The 22279-nt window shown below is 35.3% G+C and overlaps 1 protein-coding gene across 17 annotated transcripts in view; it reads right to left on the reverse strand.

Moving 5' to 3' along the window:
• MYCBP2 (MYC binding protein 2) overlaps positions 1-22279 on the reverse strand; it is a 286735-nt gene that overhangs the window by 214811 nt on the left and 49645 nt on the right. For all 17 annotated transcript variants that reach the window (XM_043580959.1, XM_043580920.1, XM_043580876.1 and 14 more), the window contains exons 4-10: positions 20619-20772; positions 16358-16554; positions 7434-7676; positions 7163-7234; positions 5435-5531; positions 1414-1487; positions 1142-1280 (exon numbers count right to left, since the gene is read on the reverse strand). In XM_043580959.1, the coding sequence (XP_043436894.1) occupies positions 1142-1280; positions 1414-1487; positions 5435-5531; positions 7163-7234; positions 7434-7676; positions 16358-16554; positions 20619-20772 (976 nt within the window). The remainder of the gene's footprint in view (positions 1-1141; positions 1281-1413; positions 1488-5434; positions 5532-7162; positions 7235-7433; positions 7677-16357; positions 16555-20618; positions 20773-22279) is intronic.

Genomic DNA, 22279 nt, shown 5'->3' on the forward strand with positions numbered 1-22279 from the left:
GCATTACATAGTGCATGAACCTTATCCCATTCAATTTTCACAACTATACTGCCTGGTTTACTCGATGAGGTTAGTCCAGACACAGAGTCATTTGGGCTTGAACAGTGTTGTGCAGATATCTGAATTAAGGTATATTAGATTCTTTGTTCCATGCTCTTTTCTACAGAAGAACATTTCATGTGGCTACTCCATGAATTTGGATACATATGTGTGCATACATAACAAAGACCCTTATGCATATTTTCAAATTCTAAAACTATGAGTAAATAATTACATATGGTATATTTTATGATTTTGTCTAATATAAACTACTAGTTTATGAGCTTTTTAAATTTAAAAACTACAATTTCAATTCAGTACCTTCTATGGAAAAATTTTAAAAACACTACATAATTAAATAAAATAGGCAAAGCATATCACTCATGTCAAGTTTATTAAACTTAATGAGATAATAGTCAAAAAAGGTGGGTATTGCAAAGAATCCTGCACGTTAGAAATGGCACTATTAAACCTGGAACAGCACGGCAAACCAAAATTGAGAGCCTCCTGGGAAACAGGATCCTAATTACTACTAGGACACTGCAGGAGGATGTATACTAAGACAGAAATATTCTGTGGCTGTCCCTATTTCTGCATCCAAATGAAAGATTATTAATCAGTGTTTTAGGCCAATTACCATTGTCACAATCTACGGGATCATTCTATGGCTGTCCTAAAAATCTGTTCAAATTAACAATCAAAGGTTTCAATGAGGGAACTATGTATATTAATGTGGTAATATTTACAGAGCAAGTTTTCAAAATTTTAAATAATTGAATAAAGATAGAACATATAAATTAAGGATGTCCCTAAGTGCTGCCTATAATTCTTATCAAATGTAAGTTTATTTTCATTTGCTCTATTTAAAATGAAAACGGAAAATCATTAGTCACTTTCTTCAAATGGTGTTCATATAACACACTCTGTTTAAAGACCATATTTCCTAGTTACTTATGCATACTAATTCATAAGTTGCTTTATAGTAACAGCAAAGTAACTGCCAAAATGTAACACACAATGCTTAAAACACTGTACTAGTTTTCAAAAGAATAAAGAATCTAAAAACTTAAATATGGGAGAAAGGCTTATTTGACTATCTTACTTATAATATGCAAGTCCTTTTCCAGATCAAATAGTGAGATTCCACAGGCATGTAAACATTTTCTGGCCAGTTTAAGTTGTAATTCTTGTTGTAGCACAGGTTCAGTGCTTGTGGCAAAAATTCTGACAACAAAGCCATCCTAAAAGAAAGAAAACACTCAGAGTATTATGTTGCATAAACTGGTCTTCCAAGGCTTTATACTAATTAATATCAAATAATTTATGAGAAAGGGATTCCATTTACACCAGCTATTCATGATTCAGAGTACTTACATCTCTTGAAGCAGCGATCTGATTAATATATTCTCCATCAGTGAATAAAATATTTTGACCTTCAGTATGGCAATCTGTACAAGAAGAGGAAAAAGTAATTATATTACAATATAAATAAATAGCTCACAAAATGACTTTACTCCTCTGTTGAAGTCAGAATGAGAGTTCTCCAGGCAATAAGGATAAACTTAAACTTAAAGGGATACTGTGCTTTTTTAATAAAGAATTACAAATTAGCAGAAACTAAGTAACTCAACTATTATTACATTTTGTGCTTACATTTATAAATCTTCCATAATCAAGGACCTGAAAGCCCACCTAATTTCAAAATGAATTAGTATTAGATGTAGTCTGATAATAAACATGCACCATGATGAACAAACTATAATGTTGGTTATAATCATTTCAATACATGCAATGTAGGCAACACTCTACCTTCAGACATACATCACAGTCATTAGTGTCACAGAAAAATACAGATAGACCTAAAGCTTCTGCATTTGAGGTCTATGGCATCCAGCTACAGATATCCCTTGCTTTATCAAACAGAACTGGTTATACCATTTCCACTTAGAAGTTTAATGGTTATTCCCAGCATTTTCAGCATTTAGCATGCTATGTATACATTTGTGTGTGTGTGTGTGTGTGTGTGTGTGTGTGTGTGTGTGTGTTTAAAGTAAGCTCAATGCCCAACTGGAGCTTGAACTCACGTCATGACCCCAAGATCAGGAGTCACATGTTGTACTGACTGAGCCAGCCAGGCGCCCACAGCATGCTATACATTTTAAATGTTCATCTGCTTTGTACAACAAACACACTTAGGTTTATGTATTTCTTTTGTCTGAAAGCACTCATATATTTTGGCTGGAATATTGTGTTTTATCAATACGATATGTATCTCTGTGGAACACTGCACTATCTACTTTGATCAAAATAATGCACAAATGCCATTGTAACAAGGGATACCAGTATTACAGAAGGACCACTGGAACATGTGTTAGTGATTGCTACTGAACAACATGAAACTACAAGCAAAATCAACATCTAAATATAAACTGTATCCTTTTGGAAAAACAAATGTTCAGCAAGCAAGTATAAAAGCACACACACTTCTCAAAATAACTGCAGAGAACTAGGATGAATCTCTCCATTAATTACAATACTAAAATAATATTTCATTTCTATTTGCACCTGAATCAACAAAACGTAAAATTCTGGTTTTGGAATGCAGTAATGGAGCCCACCCAAATAAGCTGGATTACTCCATATCTTTGCCCAGGAGCTTCATACTAGCATACTTCCTTATTATAAATATGCAAAACACAGGCAGACCCTTACCAAATAGAGAATTCAGTGATCACAAACTGGAAATAGAAACTGGGAGACAAGGCCCACTGGTAGCCCAAGAGACTTGGTAATCAAAGAGAGGAGAAATCGAAAGAAAGAGTTCCTAGTCCACTGTACAGAATACAAAGAGGCGCAAGAAAGATGCTTCCCAAGCTCTAAGCAGTAAGATTTTAAACTAAAAAGCAAAGAAGAAAAACTCATTATAATTTCAGATAAATGCAGGGGTGAGGAGTGAAGTGGCGCAAGAAGAGTAGCAAAAATTCTCATGATCTGAGGCAATCTGTCACCAGACATGGAGAGTAAATGACATAGGATACAATATAAAAGATATGTCACACTATAAAGGCTAAAATGATTATTAACAGAAAAAAGTATGTTCTAAGTTCATCAATGCTAGGTTGAAAATAACTTATTTACAAGCTAAACTATAAGACAAGTTGAAACATGAAGCTCAAGGAATTACCAGATTTATGTCAATTTTAAATATGGTATTCATTACCATCTATAAACCTGACAATTTACTTGTGCTTCTTGATGTGAAAACTATAGAGTTGCCCCTCGTTAGGGGAAAAACGAAAAAAAAAAAAAAAAAAAAAAAAAAGAGTGCTATTGAAGAAATTGCAGACCAGGTCAAAGAAATGGAAAAATGATGATGGGTATCTTCCGGGTATCTTCAGGCTTGAGCGCAAGTCTTCCTGCTGCATGATTTCAAAAAGATTTTCTCTTTATCCTTTCTTTATCCAGCATGTAATGTTATAAGACAGCATCTTCAGGAAAATATCAAGCAACATCTGCCAGTTGGGAAGACATACAACACGGGACTGTCCTCCCAAAGTTTGGTTCATTCTTCACCTTGAATATGGCACGTATTCATGAAACAAAGAAAGCCACACTTGTACTGTTAAAAGTTGTATTTCATATGTTAAATGATGTAGAGGGATTTAAACTGAACAAAAACAACAAGTCAATTCTTATCATAATTTCATCATAAATAAAACAGCTATACATAAGCCATTTTCAAATAATCTTCTCAGTCACAATCTCTGTTAATCGATCAGGGTTTCTCAGAAGCACATCTTTTATATTAGTATCTACCTGTTGGTGTGTGCATGGTGGGGGTGAGTGTTTAAAATTTTTCTTCCAAGACATTATCCTAAAATGACACACACAAAGAGCAACAGGGATGCTCATTACAGTATAACATATGGTAAAAAACTAGGAGGAATTTCCATTTGAATGTATTTTGTAACATTAAAATGATATTGGAACTATATGCAGAATATTAAGTGAAAGGGATAGGTCCAAAAAAAGCATTAGGCAGCATATGATCTCTTCTTTTTTTTTTTCCACAACAATGTCCATCTAAACATAGGAAAAAGATAGGATATTTACCAATATGCTGATAGTGTTTATACATGAGAAGTGGGGTTACAATTAGTTTTTATTTTTTCCTTATATATACTTATACAATAAGTATTATTATTTTTAATATATGTATATATAAGGGGGTACATGTAATCATTTTAAAATTATTATCATCATCATCATCATCACCACAGGCATGGCCCAGGACTTGCAGTGATTTAAAAAAACCTGTAGATATATCTGTAAACAGTGATTTACAAAATAGCTCTAATAAGTTATGTTTTCCAAAGTACTTTATTTGTTGAAACACACATGAAATGTGGCATTTACCTTAACATGGTGTCATGTACACTAATTTGGATATATATATATATATATATATATATATATATATATATATATATGCATAGCAACATCTGAATAAATGTTTGATGAAGTTGAAGGAATCTTTAAAAAATTAACAAGCAGCTTGGGAGCAATTATCCTTCCCAATGTATTCTTCGGAAGTAGTTCTCAATCATTTTCAGATGGTCAAGTGCCTAAAAGTAGTATTGCTGCTCTTCATGAAATTACTGATAGACACATTAAACATTTAAGATTTTAATATAAACAAACTTCCTCACTATGCATTAAAGGTATATGCAAATTCAAAGATTTTAAAATGGATATCATGCATTTGCCCAGTGTTCTACAAAATTTAAGATCCCCTGCCCCAGAATTTAGAAAGTACAGTGATTTAAGAGATAAATGCGTATGTGCAACTTCAAAATTAAAGCAAAATGAAATGTGTCCAATGTGCCTTACCAGAGTATTATTAAAAAGTATAAATGATGGAATTAAAAAAATTCCTGATCCATTCTAAAATCTGTCTCTGAAAACCCTTTCATAGGAAGAGGAAAACCCAAAGTGTACTGCTATTAAAGTAAAAATAAAAATTAACAGAGAGTTCTTCATACCAAGTTTTATAAGAGCCAGAGTCATGGTTTTATTAGGAGCAACAAAGTAACCTCACCCCCTTATTCAGCAGCTGAATTAGTCTTGGTGGTGAGGGTGAAGGACCAGGCTGCAGATGGGCAGTGATTTGAAAACAAACACTAAAACGATTTATGCTATATTTCTGATGTCTGTTTTCCTCACATGCATCAACTTTATACACACTATAACATTTTTGTATGTCAAGATTTTTCTCAACCTATTTATAAGCAAGTACTGTCCCTTGCTAATCATTGTTTATAGGTCCAAAGGCCCAACATGCACATCTCTTAAAATTTACCTGTAAAGAAAACAAATGACTAGTTGAATAACATACCTGGTAATATCACAGTACCATCCTGTTCCAGTGTTTCAGGGCTTATTCTTATGGCTGTCATGCTGTGGTTATTCACATCTCTATACAATAAATAACCCTGTAAACAACAAAATATTTTGCTGTGTTATGTGTACAAATATCTTTTCATTAGCTATTTAGCAGAAACAATAGTCATACAGGTCTGTATAGTTTTCTGAGGTATGATAATATGTCAAATTTCATGTCTACAACAGATTAAATATTAAAAATACAAGTATCTGAGGTGTGCTTTAATAAGAGGAGGAATCGTATACCACTGAGTATCAATTTAACCTATTACATTCTCAGATACATATATGAGATACACCACACAGGCCAGTACAGACATCTTGCTCAAAATTATTTTATCATTTGCCAAGTAAATAATAGAAATGACTACTGTTACTTTAAGAAATATTTTAAGGAAATATAGCTGAAATATTTAGGTTAATATTAATAAATGAATAGAGTAGTGGTTTGAGATGGAATGATATGTCACTGAACATACTTCCACGTCCTTATTCTTTATAACATACTATAGTGGCAAATAACAATTTGATGTTTTGAACCATGTTAAGTTTTAAAAGACAATCGCTGAGAAATTAATTTGACAATTAAAATTTAATTTCGGGGCGCCTGGGTGGCGCAGTCGGTTAAGCGTCCGACTTCAGCCAGGTCACGATCTCGCGGTCCATGAGTTCGAGCCCCGCGTCAGGCTCTGGGCTGATGGCTCAGAGCCTGGAGCCTGTTTCCGATTCTGTGTCTCCCTCTCTCTCTGCCCTCTCCCGTTCATGCTCTGTCTCTCTCTGTCCCAAAAATAAATAAAAAACGTTGGAAAAAAAAAATTTTTTTTTAAAAATTTAATTTCAAAATCTCCCCAATAGTTGATCTAGCACAATTATTTTTCATATAACAACAATTTCTTTAATTTTCAAAATCCTTTCAAATATATCTTATAATCTGATGATGACAACAAGCTCTGAGCTGAGCAAGACAGGTATGCGGGGACATATTTATTCGACATCCTTCCACAAGGGAGCTTGTATTTTACCTCTCAGGAAGGGAGAGTAAGTATGGAAATAAACACTTCTGGCCCTTTTCCATCCTTCATTTGCTTCTCTTCATGGGAGGTGAAGAGTGTAGTAGTGTGTCTGATTGCTGACACCCATTTGGCCACATTAGTCAGGTGATGAGATCACAGCATTAAGAAAGCAACATGGGCCTACCACTTTTCTCTTTGGGGATACTTTGCATGATCCTCCATACAGGTAACTATGCCCTGGGCAGACCACGCACTGTTCCCTGGAAGGTACTGATCTAGGCTTAAAGTGGAGGGTCTTGTGGCAAGAAATTCTAATTTGGACTCACGTCATGGATACATTCCCAATCCATATTTACTAATGGTAATGGTGGTCTCCATTCTTATCTAGAGATTCACAAAATTTGGCTAAATAACAGGGGATCAAATAAGTTAACTGAGTTGTCCAAAGTCACACAGCTAGTAAAGATCACGGTCAGAACTAAAAGTAAACCTCTCATGAATTCTAAGCCAATGTTCTCTATACTACACTGTATCATTGTTATTAGCCATATTAGTAAAAATATACCATATCTGTTTAAACAGAAGTCACATTATTTATTGATCAAACAAGTACAAGCCACATGCTCTATAAGAAAGAAAAGTGTGGTTTATTGTGGATATTCTCCTACCTGAGCATACCCTAACCAAGACTTTTTTTCTTTTCTGTTTCTGATGCGAGATGTAGAATTATATATATGGCCCTGCAAAGTAACAAAAAAGCCCATCAACAGTTGCATAATTAATAATCAATGAAAAATAACATAAACAGATGACATTTTATACTTGCGTTTCCATTATGATTACATCAAAATTAAATAGTACTGTAAAAATGAAGCTGAAAACAAAACACAATTAGGGATAACTTCTGCTAAAATTAAGAACTGTAAGGAATCACATTACCCTAACTGTTCCACTGTATCCAGAGCCTATTTTGTATAATCCATCCTTGCATAACAGATAAAGAAAAAATCCATCATTCTGAAGTAGACACTGATCATCTTCATCAACGGATATTTCCTTTAATGGCCACTTGTGCATTAAAGCTGCTTTCTTAATGCCATTGCTAAACCAGTCCTGAATTTGAATTTTTCCCACCAACACTGCCTGTACACTTCTCTGTAGTGAATTTAGTATCATTGGCACCTATTTAAAAGACAAGAAACAAATAAAAAAGCATGTTTAAATGTCCCAAACACAGACAAAATAAAGATACTTCAGTAATATGTCATCGTTTATGAGAAAATAAATTGCTCAGAATTATCATGGTTTGGCACATCAGTAAAAAGTACTAACTAGAAGTTTATTGTAAGAAGCAAATTTCAAGCAGCCCAAAATAAAAATGTCAAATCCAAAGATTATTAACTGACAGTTTGGCTCAAAACACTGAAATATTGCATCTTTCTCCAAAACACTCAATAACCAGTACTGCCTATGATTTCAAGTTTTGTGGACGGAAACATACTAGATTAGTAAAAAGTATGAATACTGGATATAAATAAAATTATACCGTATTAGAATACACATAAGCCAAAATATTTTATATGTTATGCATAATTACTAATATGCTTCATGATACGAAGCACAAATTTAAGCATAAGAGAATGGTGTGGCTTCTACAGATGAAACAAAATTTCCAATGTTCCTCTTCCACTTTGCTTCTCCATTATGACTAATACCCATCAACATCAACAATATTCCATAATATGAAAACTCATTTGTTAATTGTGTATTCATTCAGCACTCATTTATCCAATATTCATCAAAGACCTGCTATAAATACCTGTCACATTAAATGAGTCCTCAACAGTCACCAGCATGGGACCAGCACTCTGCCAGCAGAGGAAATTCTGTTCCTCACCTTTTGTCCCTCTTTTACCACATCCAACAATACAGCCAAGACGCACTGTCCAATATAGCAGCCATTAGCCACATGTGACTGACTACTGAGCTCCTGAAATGTGGTTAGTGCTTTAAATACAAAATACCCACTGGATTTTGAAGACTTAGCATAAAAACAAGAGTACAGAATCTTAATATTATATCGATTACATGTTGAAATTATTTTTTAGATATACTGAGTTGAGTGAAATACATCATTAATACATACACATTTAACCACACCTATTTCTTTTTACCTTTTTAATGTGGCTAATAAAAAGATTTTAATTACATACATAGACTACATTGTATTTCCATTGGACAGCACTTTGTAGAGGGTAGAGTTTTCATAGGAATAAGTGACCCAGTGTTCAGTCTCCTCTTCTTCCAGTTCTAAGGCCTCTGACTCAGCCAAGATATGTAATTTATACTATATATACTTATGTATATAATAGATTTATGTATATAATATATACATAGTTGAATACTATAAATTCTTTCACTAGAAGTAGCTATATTAAACTTATGGCTATTTTATCTAGAATTGATATCCATATTACTATATAATATGCCAAAGCTTCCACTGTTAATATTTTTGTTTGTTTCAGATACTTTCTGTTGGTGTCTATTATGAACAATGATGCTCTCCTCCCTCCCCAAATCCTCAAAATTGAGCTATATATAATAATTTCTGGTAAAATTAGTATTCAAAGGTCACTTATTATGATTGTGTAATCATGGCTCATGAGCCAAATTGTATATTACATTTCCTTCCTTGTGTAATTTTTTTTTCATTAAGTCAACAATTGCCTTATTTTTGCATTTGCTAAGTTTTCTCTACACCTTCCCTTAAGGGTTCCCCATACACCTTTCAAGAAAGTCAAACATCATTTCTACTTCTTCCGCTTGGCAACACCCCTCATAAAACCTTGTTCTGGTCTAAAGAAGTGACAGGCGTGGAAGTTAAAATTGTTCAATATCATGCATGTTCAAAAGCCATCTTCATCGTCCCTCAAACATGACTGCTAGTTGAACTAGGTATGGTGAACATCATTTTCTCTGAGAACTTTGAAGGCACTGTTATTTTCTATGCCAGTGCTGCTTTGAACCAGTCTAATGCCATTCTGTTTGATATTTGTTCATAATCTGTCTTTGCTCTCTGGAAACTTTACAGTCTGTTAATTAACAGTGTTCTGATTTACAAAGTTGTATCCTAGTTTGATTCTTTTTTCATAATGAATGTTGGGCACTCAGTGTGTATTCTGTCAATCTGAAGACGTATATCTTTGAGGCACATGAATTTTCCTTGTAAGATTTCTTGAGTAATTTATTTCCTCTTCTCTGTTTGAATACCTGTGAGGGATTGTATTTCCTGGTTAGATCCAATTTTATTTTATGTCACCTATTTTCTTTCTCTTTTTTCTATTTTCTGGAGACTGCTTCAACCTGATCTTCTAACCCTTCTACTGATTTTATTGCTGTTGTCTTAACTTATAAAATTTTTTCTTGTTCTATGAGCTTAAAAAACAGAATACTGATGTTTAATGTAAACAATATTCTCTTATCCTTCATCAAAATATTAATTACAGTCTTCTTAGAGTTTCTTCTGTCTCTATATTCTTTTTATTCAAAGTTTCTTTTATTATCATTATCATTATTGATTTAGGGAATCTCTGTTTTTCATGTTAGCCTAGTGATACTTGGTTGTATGCTTTTTTTGTTGTATTTTATTTTTTTGTTATCTTTTTTTAATATTTCAAGCTTTTATTTCAATTTTAGTTAGCTAACATACAGTGTAATATTAGTTTTAGGAGTAGAATTTAGTGAATGATCACTTGCATATAACACCCAGTCCTCATCACAAGTGCCCTCCTTAATACCAATCACCCATTTAGCCCATCTCTCACCCACCTCCCTCCATCAACCCTCAGTTTGTTCTCTACAGTTAAGAGTTTATTTTATGGTTTGCCTCCCTCTCTCTCTTTTTTATTTCCTATGTTCATCTTTCCCTATGTTCATCTGTTTTGTTTCTGAAAATTCCACAGGTGAGTGAAATCATATGGTATTTGTCTTTCTGACTTTTTTCACTTAGCATAATACACTCTAGCACCATCCATGTCATTGCAAATAGCAAGATTTCATTCTTTTTCTTTTTTTAAGTTTTTATTTATTTATTTTGTGAGAGACAGAGACAGCATGAGCTGGGGAGGGGCAGAAAGAGAGGGAGAAATAATGCCAAGCAGGCTTCACACCATCAGCACAAAGCCCAGTGTAGGGCTCAAACTCAAGAAACTATGAGATCATGACTTGAGTCGAAAACTGAAAGTCGGCGCTCAACTGATTGAGCCACCCAGATGCCCCAATATTTTATTCTTCTTGATGGCTGAGTAATATTCCATTGCACATATATACCATATCTTCTTTATCCATTCATCAATTGATGGACATTTGGGCTCTTTCCATAATTAGGTTATTGTAGATAATACTACTATAAACATTGGGGTGCATGTGCCCCTTTGAATCAGTATTTTTGTATCCTTTGGATAAGTACCCAGCAGTGCATTTGCTAGATTGCAGGGTAGTTCTATTTTTAACTTTTTGAGGAACCTCCATACTGTCTTCCATAGTGGCTGCACTAGTTTGCATCCCTACCAACAGTTCAAGAGGGTTCCCCTTTCTCCACATCCTCACCAAAACCTGTCATTTCCTCTGTGGTTAATTTTAGCCATTCTGACAGGTGTCAGGTGGTAACTCACTGTAGTTTTGATTTGTATTTCCCTAACGATGAATGATATTGAGCATCTTTTCATGTCTCTGTTAGCCAATTGTATGTCTTCTTTGGAAAAATGTCTATTCATGTTTTTTGCCCATTTCTGAACTGGATTATGTGTTTTGGGGGTACAAATTCATTCTATGAAGCCAGCATTGCCTTGATTCCAAAGCCATACAAAGACCCCACTAAAAAGGAGAATTACAAGCCAATATCCCTGATGGACATGGATACAAAAATTCTCAACAAGATACTAGCAAATCAAATCCAACAAGCTAAAAGTTTAAGTTTGACAAAGTACAGCATCCATTCCTGATAAAAACAAAGTAGGGATAGAGGGAACATACCTCAACATCATAAAGGCCATATATGAAAGACCCACAGCTAATATCACCCTCAAAGGGGGAAAACTGAAAGCTTTTCCTCTAAGGTCAGGAATAAGACAGGGATGCCCACTCTCACCATTGTTATATAACATTGTACTAGAAGTCCTAGCTTTAGCAATCAGACAACAAAAAGAAACAAAAGTCAGCCAAATTGGCAAGGAAGAAGTCAAACTTTCACTATTCGCAGATGACATGATACTCTATGTAGAAAATCTAGAAGACTCCACCAAAAAATTGCTAGACAGATATATGAATTCAGCAAAGTCACAGAATACAAAATCAATGTACAGAAACCTGTTGCATTTCTACATACCAATAATGAAGCAGCAGAAAGAAAAATCAAGGAAATCGATCTCATTTATAATTGCACCAAAAACCATAAGATACCTAGGAATAACCTAACCAAAGAGGTAAAAGATCTGTATTCTGAAAACTACAAAACACTTATGAAAGAAATTGAAGATGACACATAGAAATGGAAAAACATTCCATGCTTATGGATTAGAACAGCAAATATTGTTAAAATGTCTATATTACCCAAGGCAATCTACACATTTACTGTAATCCCTATTAAAATACTACCAGCATTCTTCATGGAGCTTGAACATGGAATCATAAAATTTATATGGAACCACAAAAGTCTCCAAATAGCCAAAGCAATCTTGAAAAAGGAAAGTAAAGCTGGAGGCATCACAATTCTGGACTTTAAGCTATATTACAAAGCTGTAGTCATCAAGACAGTATGGTATAGCACAAAAACAGACACAGAACAGAATAGAAAACCCAGAAATGGACCCACAGCTATATGGTCAAGTAATATTCAACAAAGCAGGAAAGAATATCCAATGGAATAAAGACAATCTCTTCAACAAGTGGTGTTGGGAAAACTGGACAGCAACATGCAGAAGAATGAAACTGGACCACTTCTTACACCATACACAAAAATAAATTAAAAATGGATGAAAGACCTAAATGTGAGACAGAAAGCCATCAAACTCCTAGAGAAAAACACAGACAGCAATCTCTTTGACCTCAACCATAGCAACTTCCTACCAGACACATCTCCATCAAGGGAAACAAAAGCAAACATGAACTATTGGGACTTCATCAAGATAAAAAGCTTCTGCACAGCAAAGGAAACAATCAACAAAACTAAAAGGCAACCTCCAGAATGGGAGAAGATATCTGCAAATGACATATTGGATAAGGGGTTAATATCTAAAATCTATAAAGAACTTACCAAACTCAACATCCAAAAACCAAATAATCTGGTTGTACACTTATTTTTAAGAGTAAACTACTAAAAATCTGGTAGGAAGCTCGGTGTGAATGGACAGGGTATTGGAGGACCCCTCAAATATCTGCATCTGTGGGTCTTTTCTCATTCCTTCTCCAAAGAAGAATCTGCCAGTCTTTTTCCTAGAAGCTGTAAGTCGCCTCATGGCCAGTGTTCTGGAAACTCAGTGAGGATAAGGAAATTTCATCATTAATACAAACACTTTCACTTAATCTCCATTTTCAGCCTAGTTCCTAATTCCACTTGCAACTGTGTCTGCTTTCCCCTGGCTTCTCCGACTCAATTTCTTTAGACAGTAAACATATCTCTTTGGTGTATGACAGAAGGACAGTTGCTTGGCTGGGAAGGGCAAAGCAAGGGCCCTGGGGTTCTCTACCTTTCATAATACAGATTTCCAATCAATTTTTAGCTCTTGCCCTGACCACCACTTTCCAAGTACCTATTACATCCAACTCCAAATCTTATCTGGAGTTTTAAGTGAAAATCAAATTACTTTCTATGGGCATTTGCCTCTTAAGGAACTTAAATTCAAGCTTTCTCCAACTTCTCTCTACCGAAAATGTGTCCCATTCTTAAAAGTGTATATTAAATAAAATTCCTTTATTATAACCTAAGTTGAAACTAGGGAAGGAGCAAAAACTTAACATGTTTCTTCAACATAACTCTATTTCTTTCATGCTTTCTAAAAGGGTACTAAAGTTTTAAGATAACCCAGTGCTATAATAAAAAGTCTCAGATACACTGTTTTTTTCTTTCTTTGATTTTCTCTCACCAACACTGTGGCAGGGCCTAGGGAATTTATTCTGATAAACTAGACTTCCTTAATCTGAGGATTCCATGTCATTTACCAATTTTGGAAAATTTTGCCCATTATTTCAACTACTTCCTCTCCATAATGCATTATTGCCCTTGTGGAACTCAAATTGTATTGATACATTATGTTTTGTCATTCTCTATTCATGTTTCCTATTGTGTCTTCCATATTTTCTCTCTCTGTGTTGCATTCTGAATAATTTTTTTCCCTTTTTATACCCAATGGTTAACTCAGCCTTTAAATTTCAGATTGTAGTTATTTGGTTTTTTTTATTTCCAGGAGTTGAATTTGGTTCATTTTCTGATATGATTACTTTTTACATTTACATTCTTATTCCTTAATTGTACTTGTGATACCTTCTTTCATTAATTTATACATTATACATACACACACACGTTTTATGGTCTATATCAAATAATTTCAATATATACAGACTAGGCAGGACTGATTCTACCATATTTGTTTCTACTAACTCTCAATAACGGTGCCTTTTTTTTCTATGTTGTTTTTGTTTGTAAGCTCAGATGTGCCTTTAAAGCCTGGAGTTCATTCCTCCAAAAAAAGATTTTAAGTCTCCTTCAATATGGTAGTTCATGGTACTATCATCCCTACCCTACTTTAAAATCTCAGCTTAATATCTTTGGAAAAAGACAGCTAATACGCATTTGAATCCCAAAACAATTTGAGATGTTAGAGTTACACATTCTCCGGGAAGAGTTTTCTCCCTCCACCCATAGCCTGGCCAAGAGAATTTTGTGAACTGAAGTTAGCAGGTGGAATGAGGCCAAGTCATGAAGAACACCGTATAAGATAGGGGTGCCTGGGTGGCTCAGTGGGTGAAACGTCCAACTCTGGCTCAGGTCATGATCTCATGGCTTGTGGGTTCAATCCCCACATCAGGCTCTGGGCTGACAGCTCAGAGCCTGCAGCCTGCTTCAGATTCCGTATTTCCCTCTCTCTGCCCTACCCAGCTTGTTCTGTCTCCCTCCCTCCCTCTCCCCCTCTCTCTCTCTCTCTCTCAAAAATAAATAAACTTAAAAAAAGATAATGTTAAGATAATAGGCTTTAACATGGTGTTTGGGCTGGTGATGGGAATGTAGTGACAGGGCAGGTCCAGGGAACCTCAGCTATTGATTCAGGGGATCTAGTAATTGTGCACAGCCTAGTGCTTAAGCATACTGCAATCAGACAGATAAACATGCAAGTCCTGTCTCTGTTAGCTGAAAGCTCTCTATACTAGAACTATACTAAACTTCTTTCAGACTTCAGTATTCTACTCTTAATCTTAACCTCCATGCATTATTAGCATGTGGATACCAAGAAAATTTCTCCCTCCACATCCCCAGCGGTAACACTTCCTCCCTTTGGACTGGCTACTTTCAACTCATCATTTAGATCTCACCTCATATCCTCTGAAAGGAGTCTACACAAGAAAAAACTCACACAGTGTCTAATAAGCTCATGTTTTTTTTTTTTTTTAATTTTTTTTTCAACTTTTATTTATTTTTGGGACAGAGAGAGACAGAGCATGAGCAGGGGAGGGACAGAGAGAGAGGGAGACACAGAATCGGAAACAGGCTCCAGGCTCTGAGCCATCAGCCCAGAGCCTGATGCGGGGCTCGAACTCCCAGACCGTGAGATCGTGACCTGGCCGAAGTCGGACGCTTAACCGACTGCGCCACCCAGGCGCCCCTAATAAGCTCATGTTTTTATGGTCACTATATTTTTTAAAATTTGGTATATGATATGTAAATGTGTTATTTCATTAAAATTAAGCATTATTTGTGTATTTTAAGCATGTGTTTAAATTAAAATTTTGCCAAACCTCAAAGTACCACTGCAGAACACAGTTCTGAAAAACACTGCATTATAGGAAACTCAAAATATTAAGGATCATAAAAAGGGAAAAGAAGATTTCAGGCAGGGCAGAAACAGGAAAATCTAGAATAGAATCTAGAATAGAAATCTAGAATAAGGGGATCGCTCATGTTTGACAAGGAGAGTTCAACATTGCTGAATTAAGTTCAAGAAAATGACCCATATACCCTTTTCGCTATCTTGGTCTGCTAATAACAGGATTGAAGCAGTCCTTCCATCTGTTCTGGATGTTGCCCAAGGGGCCAGTGAAGAGCACATAACAGAGACCTAAAACTGTAACTTCTTACTCAATTTTCTAGAACAATCCAAAGGAATTAAATCAAGTTTGCCCATAAGGAGAATTCTATTTCCCACTACTAACAACAATAAAGAGTTTCTTCCACAATCAGACATTAAAAGCTTAAAATGTTACATGCAAAGCTGAAGAAGCTCAGAAACAAATCAATCCATAAGAAACCACATTTGATTCTCGAACAGTGCAGGGATTGGGACACTGAGCATACTTGAAAATTCCATACTTAAAAACTAGGGAAAGATGGGAGGTGGGGGAGGGCAGAGAACAGGGAATGCAAAAGAAGAGGTGGCTGGAGTGTTGATACAAAGCCCAGCTTAAAAGTTAAACAGTTTTTTGCCAAATTTCATTTTATTACCTTTATATACTGTGGATTATTCACACATCAACCTTGGATAGATCAAATCACTATAATGAGTGAGCAAAACCAGAGGATTCCTACTGACAGAAATTAAGGTGAAATTCCAACCTGGCATCTTGTACCTTCTAAGCAGCTATAAATGAAATACCTGTATAGTTTGGCAAGCATGGCTGCCATTGTTGGTGAGGATAGCAGAGATGGCCTGAAGTGTCCTTCCTGTTTCTCCCCAAGAAGCTACCAGACTAAAGAGGCAAGCACAGGAAAGTGCTGTCAGAGACTGTCCTGTGCTGTCATTCATTCCAGTACTTCGAACAGTGATTTCCAAAAGGAGCTGGAAGAGAGCCTCTGTGAATAAAATAGAACTCAGTTATATTCATTCAACATACAGAACATTAAATGTGTATTTATTTATAACTTGCCTCATTATAAAAAAATATTTAAGGCAGCTAGAACACTTACTTTGTATTAGTTCCTTTTTAGTTACCCTTTCCCCCCCAAAGTTAGAATATTTATATACAAAGGACCTCAGAGAACACTTAGTTCAACTCTTCACTTTTGTAAATAAATGGATCTATCCCAGGTTGTTTAAAAGAAATTTATCTTGAGGCATTCACACATTCAAGAAATATCCTCTCAAGTAATAGACTACTCACTGTACTTATTTAACCTTTCACACTGGGAAGAATTGGAGCTTCTTAAAATGTTAAGTGTCCAGAAAATTTGTTTGTGTAAAACAACAGAATACATAAAAAATACATGCTATAATTTTTTTAATATAAAATTGTTTTACTGCTAACGTAACAGCAGTTCACATTTATAAACAAGTATGTAATTCATTTTATACCCTAGAAAAACCTCCAAGTCAATAGGACAGATATCCTCCTCCTTCAATGGACAATGAAATTGAGACAGGGAGGTAAAGAGATTTTTCCAAAATGATAAAGCCATTTAGTGGCAGAGATGGTAAAGTAACACCTGAACATTTGATGGCCACCAGAAGTTTCCATGCAAAATTCCCTGAACAACTCTGTCCAAGAACTGAACCGACAGACCTCTAGGCATTTCTTCTGCAGAAGGGAAGGGATTTTGAAAATCCTTAAAGAGTGAACACTCAAGACGGAGAAAGAAACAGAATCAGAAAAAGAAAAATTGAGGAAGATGAAGAAAGGGAAAGGGAAAAGAGAGAGCAAAAGAAAGAGAAAAGAGAATTCGTGTACTGCAACTCACCAAAAACTAAAAGCCATCTGTGGTTTATTCGTTAACTCACAGAGAGCTAGCCTTCCTCTGTCCATTCCTCATCTCCCATGTATCTCATCCCTAGTAAGCCCTGTCACTTTCGCTTCCAAATTCCTCCACTTGCTCTGTCTCATGACCATCTTCCCAAACTATGCTCTTTATCAGCACCTGTTAATCAGACTACTAAAAAGTGTTCAAAAATTAGCTCCCACCTTCACTTTTGTTCTTTTATATCCAAAGAGAATTTTTAAACCAAAAATCTGGTTTTCCATTTAAAATCCATTTGCTCCTTTGTTAATTCGTCCCTACTCCTCTTCCTTCTTTCCATTCTCCCTACTTTTCTTCATGTGCCTGTACATCCTTCAGTCTTCCCTTTCTTTCATTTAGCCTTCCCTTCGTGCTTCCTTCCAACTATCCTTTCCCCTCATCCTTTCATCTACCCTTTCTCCATCTGTCCATCTTTCCTTCCATCATTATCCTTCTGCCCCTTCATCTTTTAATTACTCAGCAAATATTCACTGAATTCTTCCTGTGCATGAGAAACGATTCTAGGTTGTGGTAGTACTTTGGCAAACAAGACTAAGAATCTATGCCATCAAAAAAAGTTAGATTCAAGTGGAAGAAAACAGAAGTGCTATAAAATTAAGAACATTTTTTTAAGCATGAGGAGAGATAGTGAGTGACTTTCCATTTCTCCTACAACAATAGCCAGGTTCCCTTAACATGATGTATGAAGCTCCACATGATCTAGTCTCTGCCTCCCTCCTCACCTATGGCAAAGCCCTCCCTCCTTTCACTCTCCACATCCTAGCCAATCTTTGTTCAGTCATTCTCCTTTCTGTGTCAGAGACTTATAGCATGCTGTCCTTTTTGCCTAGAAACTCAGTTAACTCCTTCCTACTCATCCTTCAAATCTCCAATGTCACATCTTCAAGGAGGCCTGTTATAGACTCCTAGAACTTCCTCTCCTTTCCCCCATACTATTTACCCATACCTGCAATCACACAAGTGTCCAACTGTCTGATGCTAAGTCCCATAATAACAGCAACAGTGTCTGTACTGATCACCCCTGAACTATATGCTCATAGTACAGCACACAGGAGATAATATTACATTTAAGTGAATACTTAAGAACATACATTCCAACCTTAAATTGAACAGAAAGATAGATATAACAATGATTTTTTTAAACTAGACAATTTCTAAATCAAAATCCATTTGCTAAGAGAAGAAGCTTGGTGTATCATAATCATCAAGCTATCCCAACAGTGAGAGTGATATATACATATATGTATATATTTTCATGGATAAAATGAAAAACAAAGCATACTAATGTGATTATGCTATTAGATCAAAGGAAAAAACAGACAGATTTCAATAGAAATTTAGTTTTAAAGAGCCAAATTACATCTTTGAGCTAATTAAGCCATTTCAAATAAGAAATATAAAGTGATGTTAAATCCCTCAATATAAAAATAAGTCAAAACAGGAAAGAGATAGGAAGCAAACACTGAAAGGATAAAAAAGAAACCAAAGAATTATAGCAGCATTTGAAACTGTTAACAAGAAAATAAAAACAGACAAATTAATCAGGTGAAAGTTTTAATAGAAGATGATTAAGCTGAAGCACACATTATAATTTCAAAAACAGTATTAAGAACAAGATCTATTTTGAAAAGCATAAAGGAAAGGGAGTATTTATACATAGACTAGATACTAAACAAGGTATATGACAACTAATAAAAGATAACTGAATGGCAGAGGATCTAGGAAAAAGAAATGACTAGCATGCTGTTCAAAGTAATAAATAGGATGTGCAGGTTTTAGTGGATATTTTAAATATTTCAATTATTTGTTAATTGACAAACTAGAGCTAAGAACAGCAAAATATCCTTAAATATAATCAATTAAATAAATAAAAAGCTTTGGTAAGATGCTGTGATGCCAAGTAATGCATCACAATAGTAATACGATCACTTGTGTTACCATAACAGTAATCAACAAGGTGCCTGCTTCTTACCATATGACAGCTTTTATTTAGTAGTAGTGTTTAATAACATGGGGTGGGGGAGGGTATTGTGTTTTTTAAATCCTCAGCTTGTTTTCATGGCAAGCACTCCCCTCCCTGACCAAACCAAAAAAAAAACAAAAAAACAATCCAACACAAAAACTAATCACCATGTGACACCACCACCCCCCACAGCCAAACAAACAAACAGCCACCAAAACAAAACCTGTATGATCTGTAATTAGGTTCTCACATGTGGGTCTAATAAACACCAAATAGCCAAGTAGAAAAAAAAATCAAACTCTAGTCCAGACCAGCAGTGCAGTCCTCAGATGAGCAGTACTGGCAACATCACCCAGAAATTTACTCTAAATGCAAATTCTTGGGCCCCATGCCAAATCTACTGAATCAGAAACTCTGCGGGTAGGGCCCATATGAATCTGATATGAACTAATGCTTGAGATTTAGAAAAGTCTAGACTTTCAAGGCCCATGGTTAGCATCAGAAAAAATCAATTAGCCAATTTCAAACTTATGCCTCCATCTCTATTTCTATTCCTCAAGAGCTCCTAACTTCTTTATGTGTTCAACCTGCATCAATAGCAAGAAAGGCATGTGTTCATAAAATTCAAATACACTTTACAAAAAGCAAACATATTTACTTAATGGAAGTTGCTACTAATTCAAAAGCATAATCTATAACAAAAATTAATTTTTATTTATAATGAATACAAAAGAAATGCCCTGTTTGGAAAGTAATTGTGCTGTTTGGGGTTGGTAGCATTTGTTCACTTTCTTCCCACTTTTTTAACTATCCAGAATAATATATAAAGTTAGAGAAAGTCAATGTTAGCTATTTCGGCCAAAGGTTTAACAAGAATGATTTAAGTTAGTAGTGACTTATAAAGGCTTGGATTATTTCTGGGTTCCAAGGATTTATGTTTTGCTTTTTTCCCCCATCATCACAATAATCAAGAAATGTCTATGTGTGAACTAAAACTCTTAAACTGGAACTCCAGTAGAACATAGCAAAATCCCTTAAAATTTATACCCTTGCTGTTTCAATACATTAAAAAAAAAAAAAAACTGCATTACAGGCTGCTGTACATGCTTGTAAGAGAAGCTATTTACATTCAAAGACTTCATTCAATGCCCAGGGCTCTCACCTAGGACCTCTGGGGGCTCTGACTGGAGGCCTTCCGGCTGCTGACCCTGAAGCACGTTAAGCAGGGCCTGTAGACTCCTCAGACACAGGGATGGATGAGAAAATCTCGTCTCCTTGATCAATTCAAAAACTTCACAAAGTCCAACCTCAATGATCTGTTTAAGATGAAAAAAAAAAATACATATATATATATTATAACAGGTAAACTAGTAACACTTTCCAGACAGTTTCACCAGTACAGCTTATTGCCACAGCAAATGATTAATGCTGCAATATTTACTAGGCTAAAACAAACAAAAACACATAAAAAAGCAAAACACAACCACCCATGGCATTTAATTCCAAGGTACAGAAAACCATCTAGTTACATGAAAGGGTTAAAAAATTATGGCACTATTTTATTTTAGAGAGAGAGAGGACATAAACAGGGGAGAGGGACAGAGGGAGAGAGACAGAATCATAAGCAGGTTCCACACTCATCTCGCAACCCTGGGATGATGACCTGGGCCGGAATCAAGAGTCAGAAGCTCAACCGACTGAGCCACCTAGGCGCCCTACAGTGGCAGTATTTTAAAAGTATTTATAGCACAAGGAAGCCATAATAAAATATAATAAAAATTCTAACAATGAAGTAGATACTAGGTTACATTCACTCAGAAAAAATAAACTCTATTAATTTAAAAGTTCATTTGGCTGTACTCAAGTACAAATCAGCATTCTTTTGTTAAAAGTCATGTTACTTGTTACTTATGAGCAGGAAAAAAGTCAATATAACTCATACAATGCAGAGATTTAAAAAGGAGCGTTTCGTCTTAGCCATTCCTATAATGGTACAATCACAATATTACTGTTTACTGATGTGTCCCCTCTTCTTATAGGGTTTAATCACCAAAAAACCTACCTATCAAAAAGATCACTGCTATTTTTACCTTCATTATCTTACATTCCTGATCAGAACCAAATCTGACTCAGTCCATATCTAGCAAAAGATACATCTGTAACTAAAGATTGACAGAGAAGTGTGATGAGCATAAATGTTTCTTAAACCCTTATTTTGTGCAACTCACTATAGGAGATATGAAGATACACATCACAACAGCCCCTGTCCTCTAAGAATTTATTCTCTAACAGGGTAAATGAGCCTTGTACATGACTCTTATCCAGTTGAGACCTCTGTTATACCATTTATTATAGTATAGCTGACCATTGTTGTTTCCTTTTTCCTGTGGTCTCCTTATAGACAAGGAGCATGCCTGAGCTGGCTTAATATGTCCTGTGGCTAACCTAGTGCCTAGCACATGATAGGCATATAATAAATATTTAATTACTCTCCGTTGTGTGCTAAAAACCACTGCAAATCAGAAATAGATTTCCCAGACAATGGTCAAATCAGTTGCAGGCAAGTCACTTGCAGTTCTGATTATCATTTGCAAGGTTTCTGAAGAATACAGACATGACTGAGAAGTTAAACTAGTAGGACTGTCTTTAGAGAAGTTATCTAAAATACTAGCAGACTTAATTATAGCCAAGATTACAGAGGTGGCCTGTATAGAGTTTCAATTGATTAAATGCACTAAGCAGTGAAAATTTACCAGTTGATATAGTTTCTTTTCCTGAAACACACTAGAAAGTAAAAACATGCTGTTCAAGATTTCTATCTGC

The sequence above is a fragment of the Prionailurus bengalensis genome, chromosome A1 (genome assembly GCF_016509475.1).
Source record: "Prionailurus bengalensis isolate Pbe53 chromosome A1, Fcat_Pben_1.1_paternal_pri, whole genome shotgun sequence".
NCBI classification, from domain to species: Eukaryota; Metazoa; Chordata; class Mammalia; order Carnivora; family Felidae; genus Prionailurus; species Prionailurus bengalensis.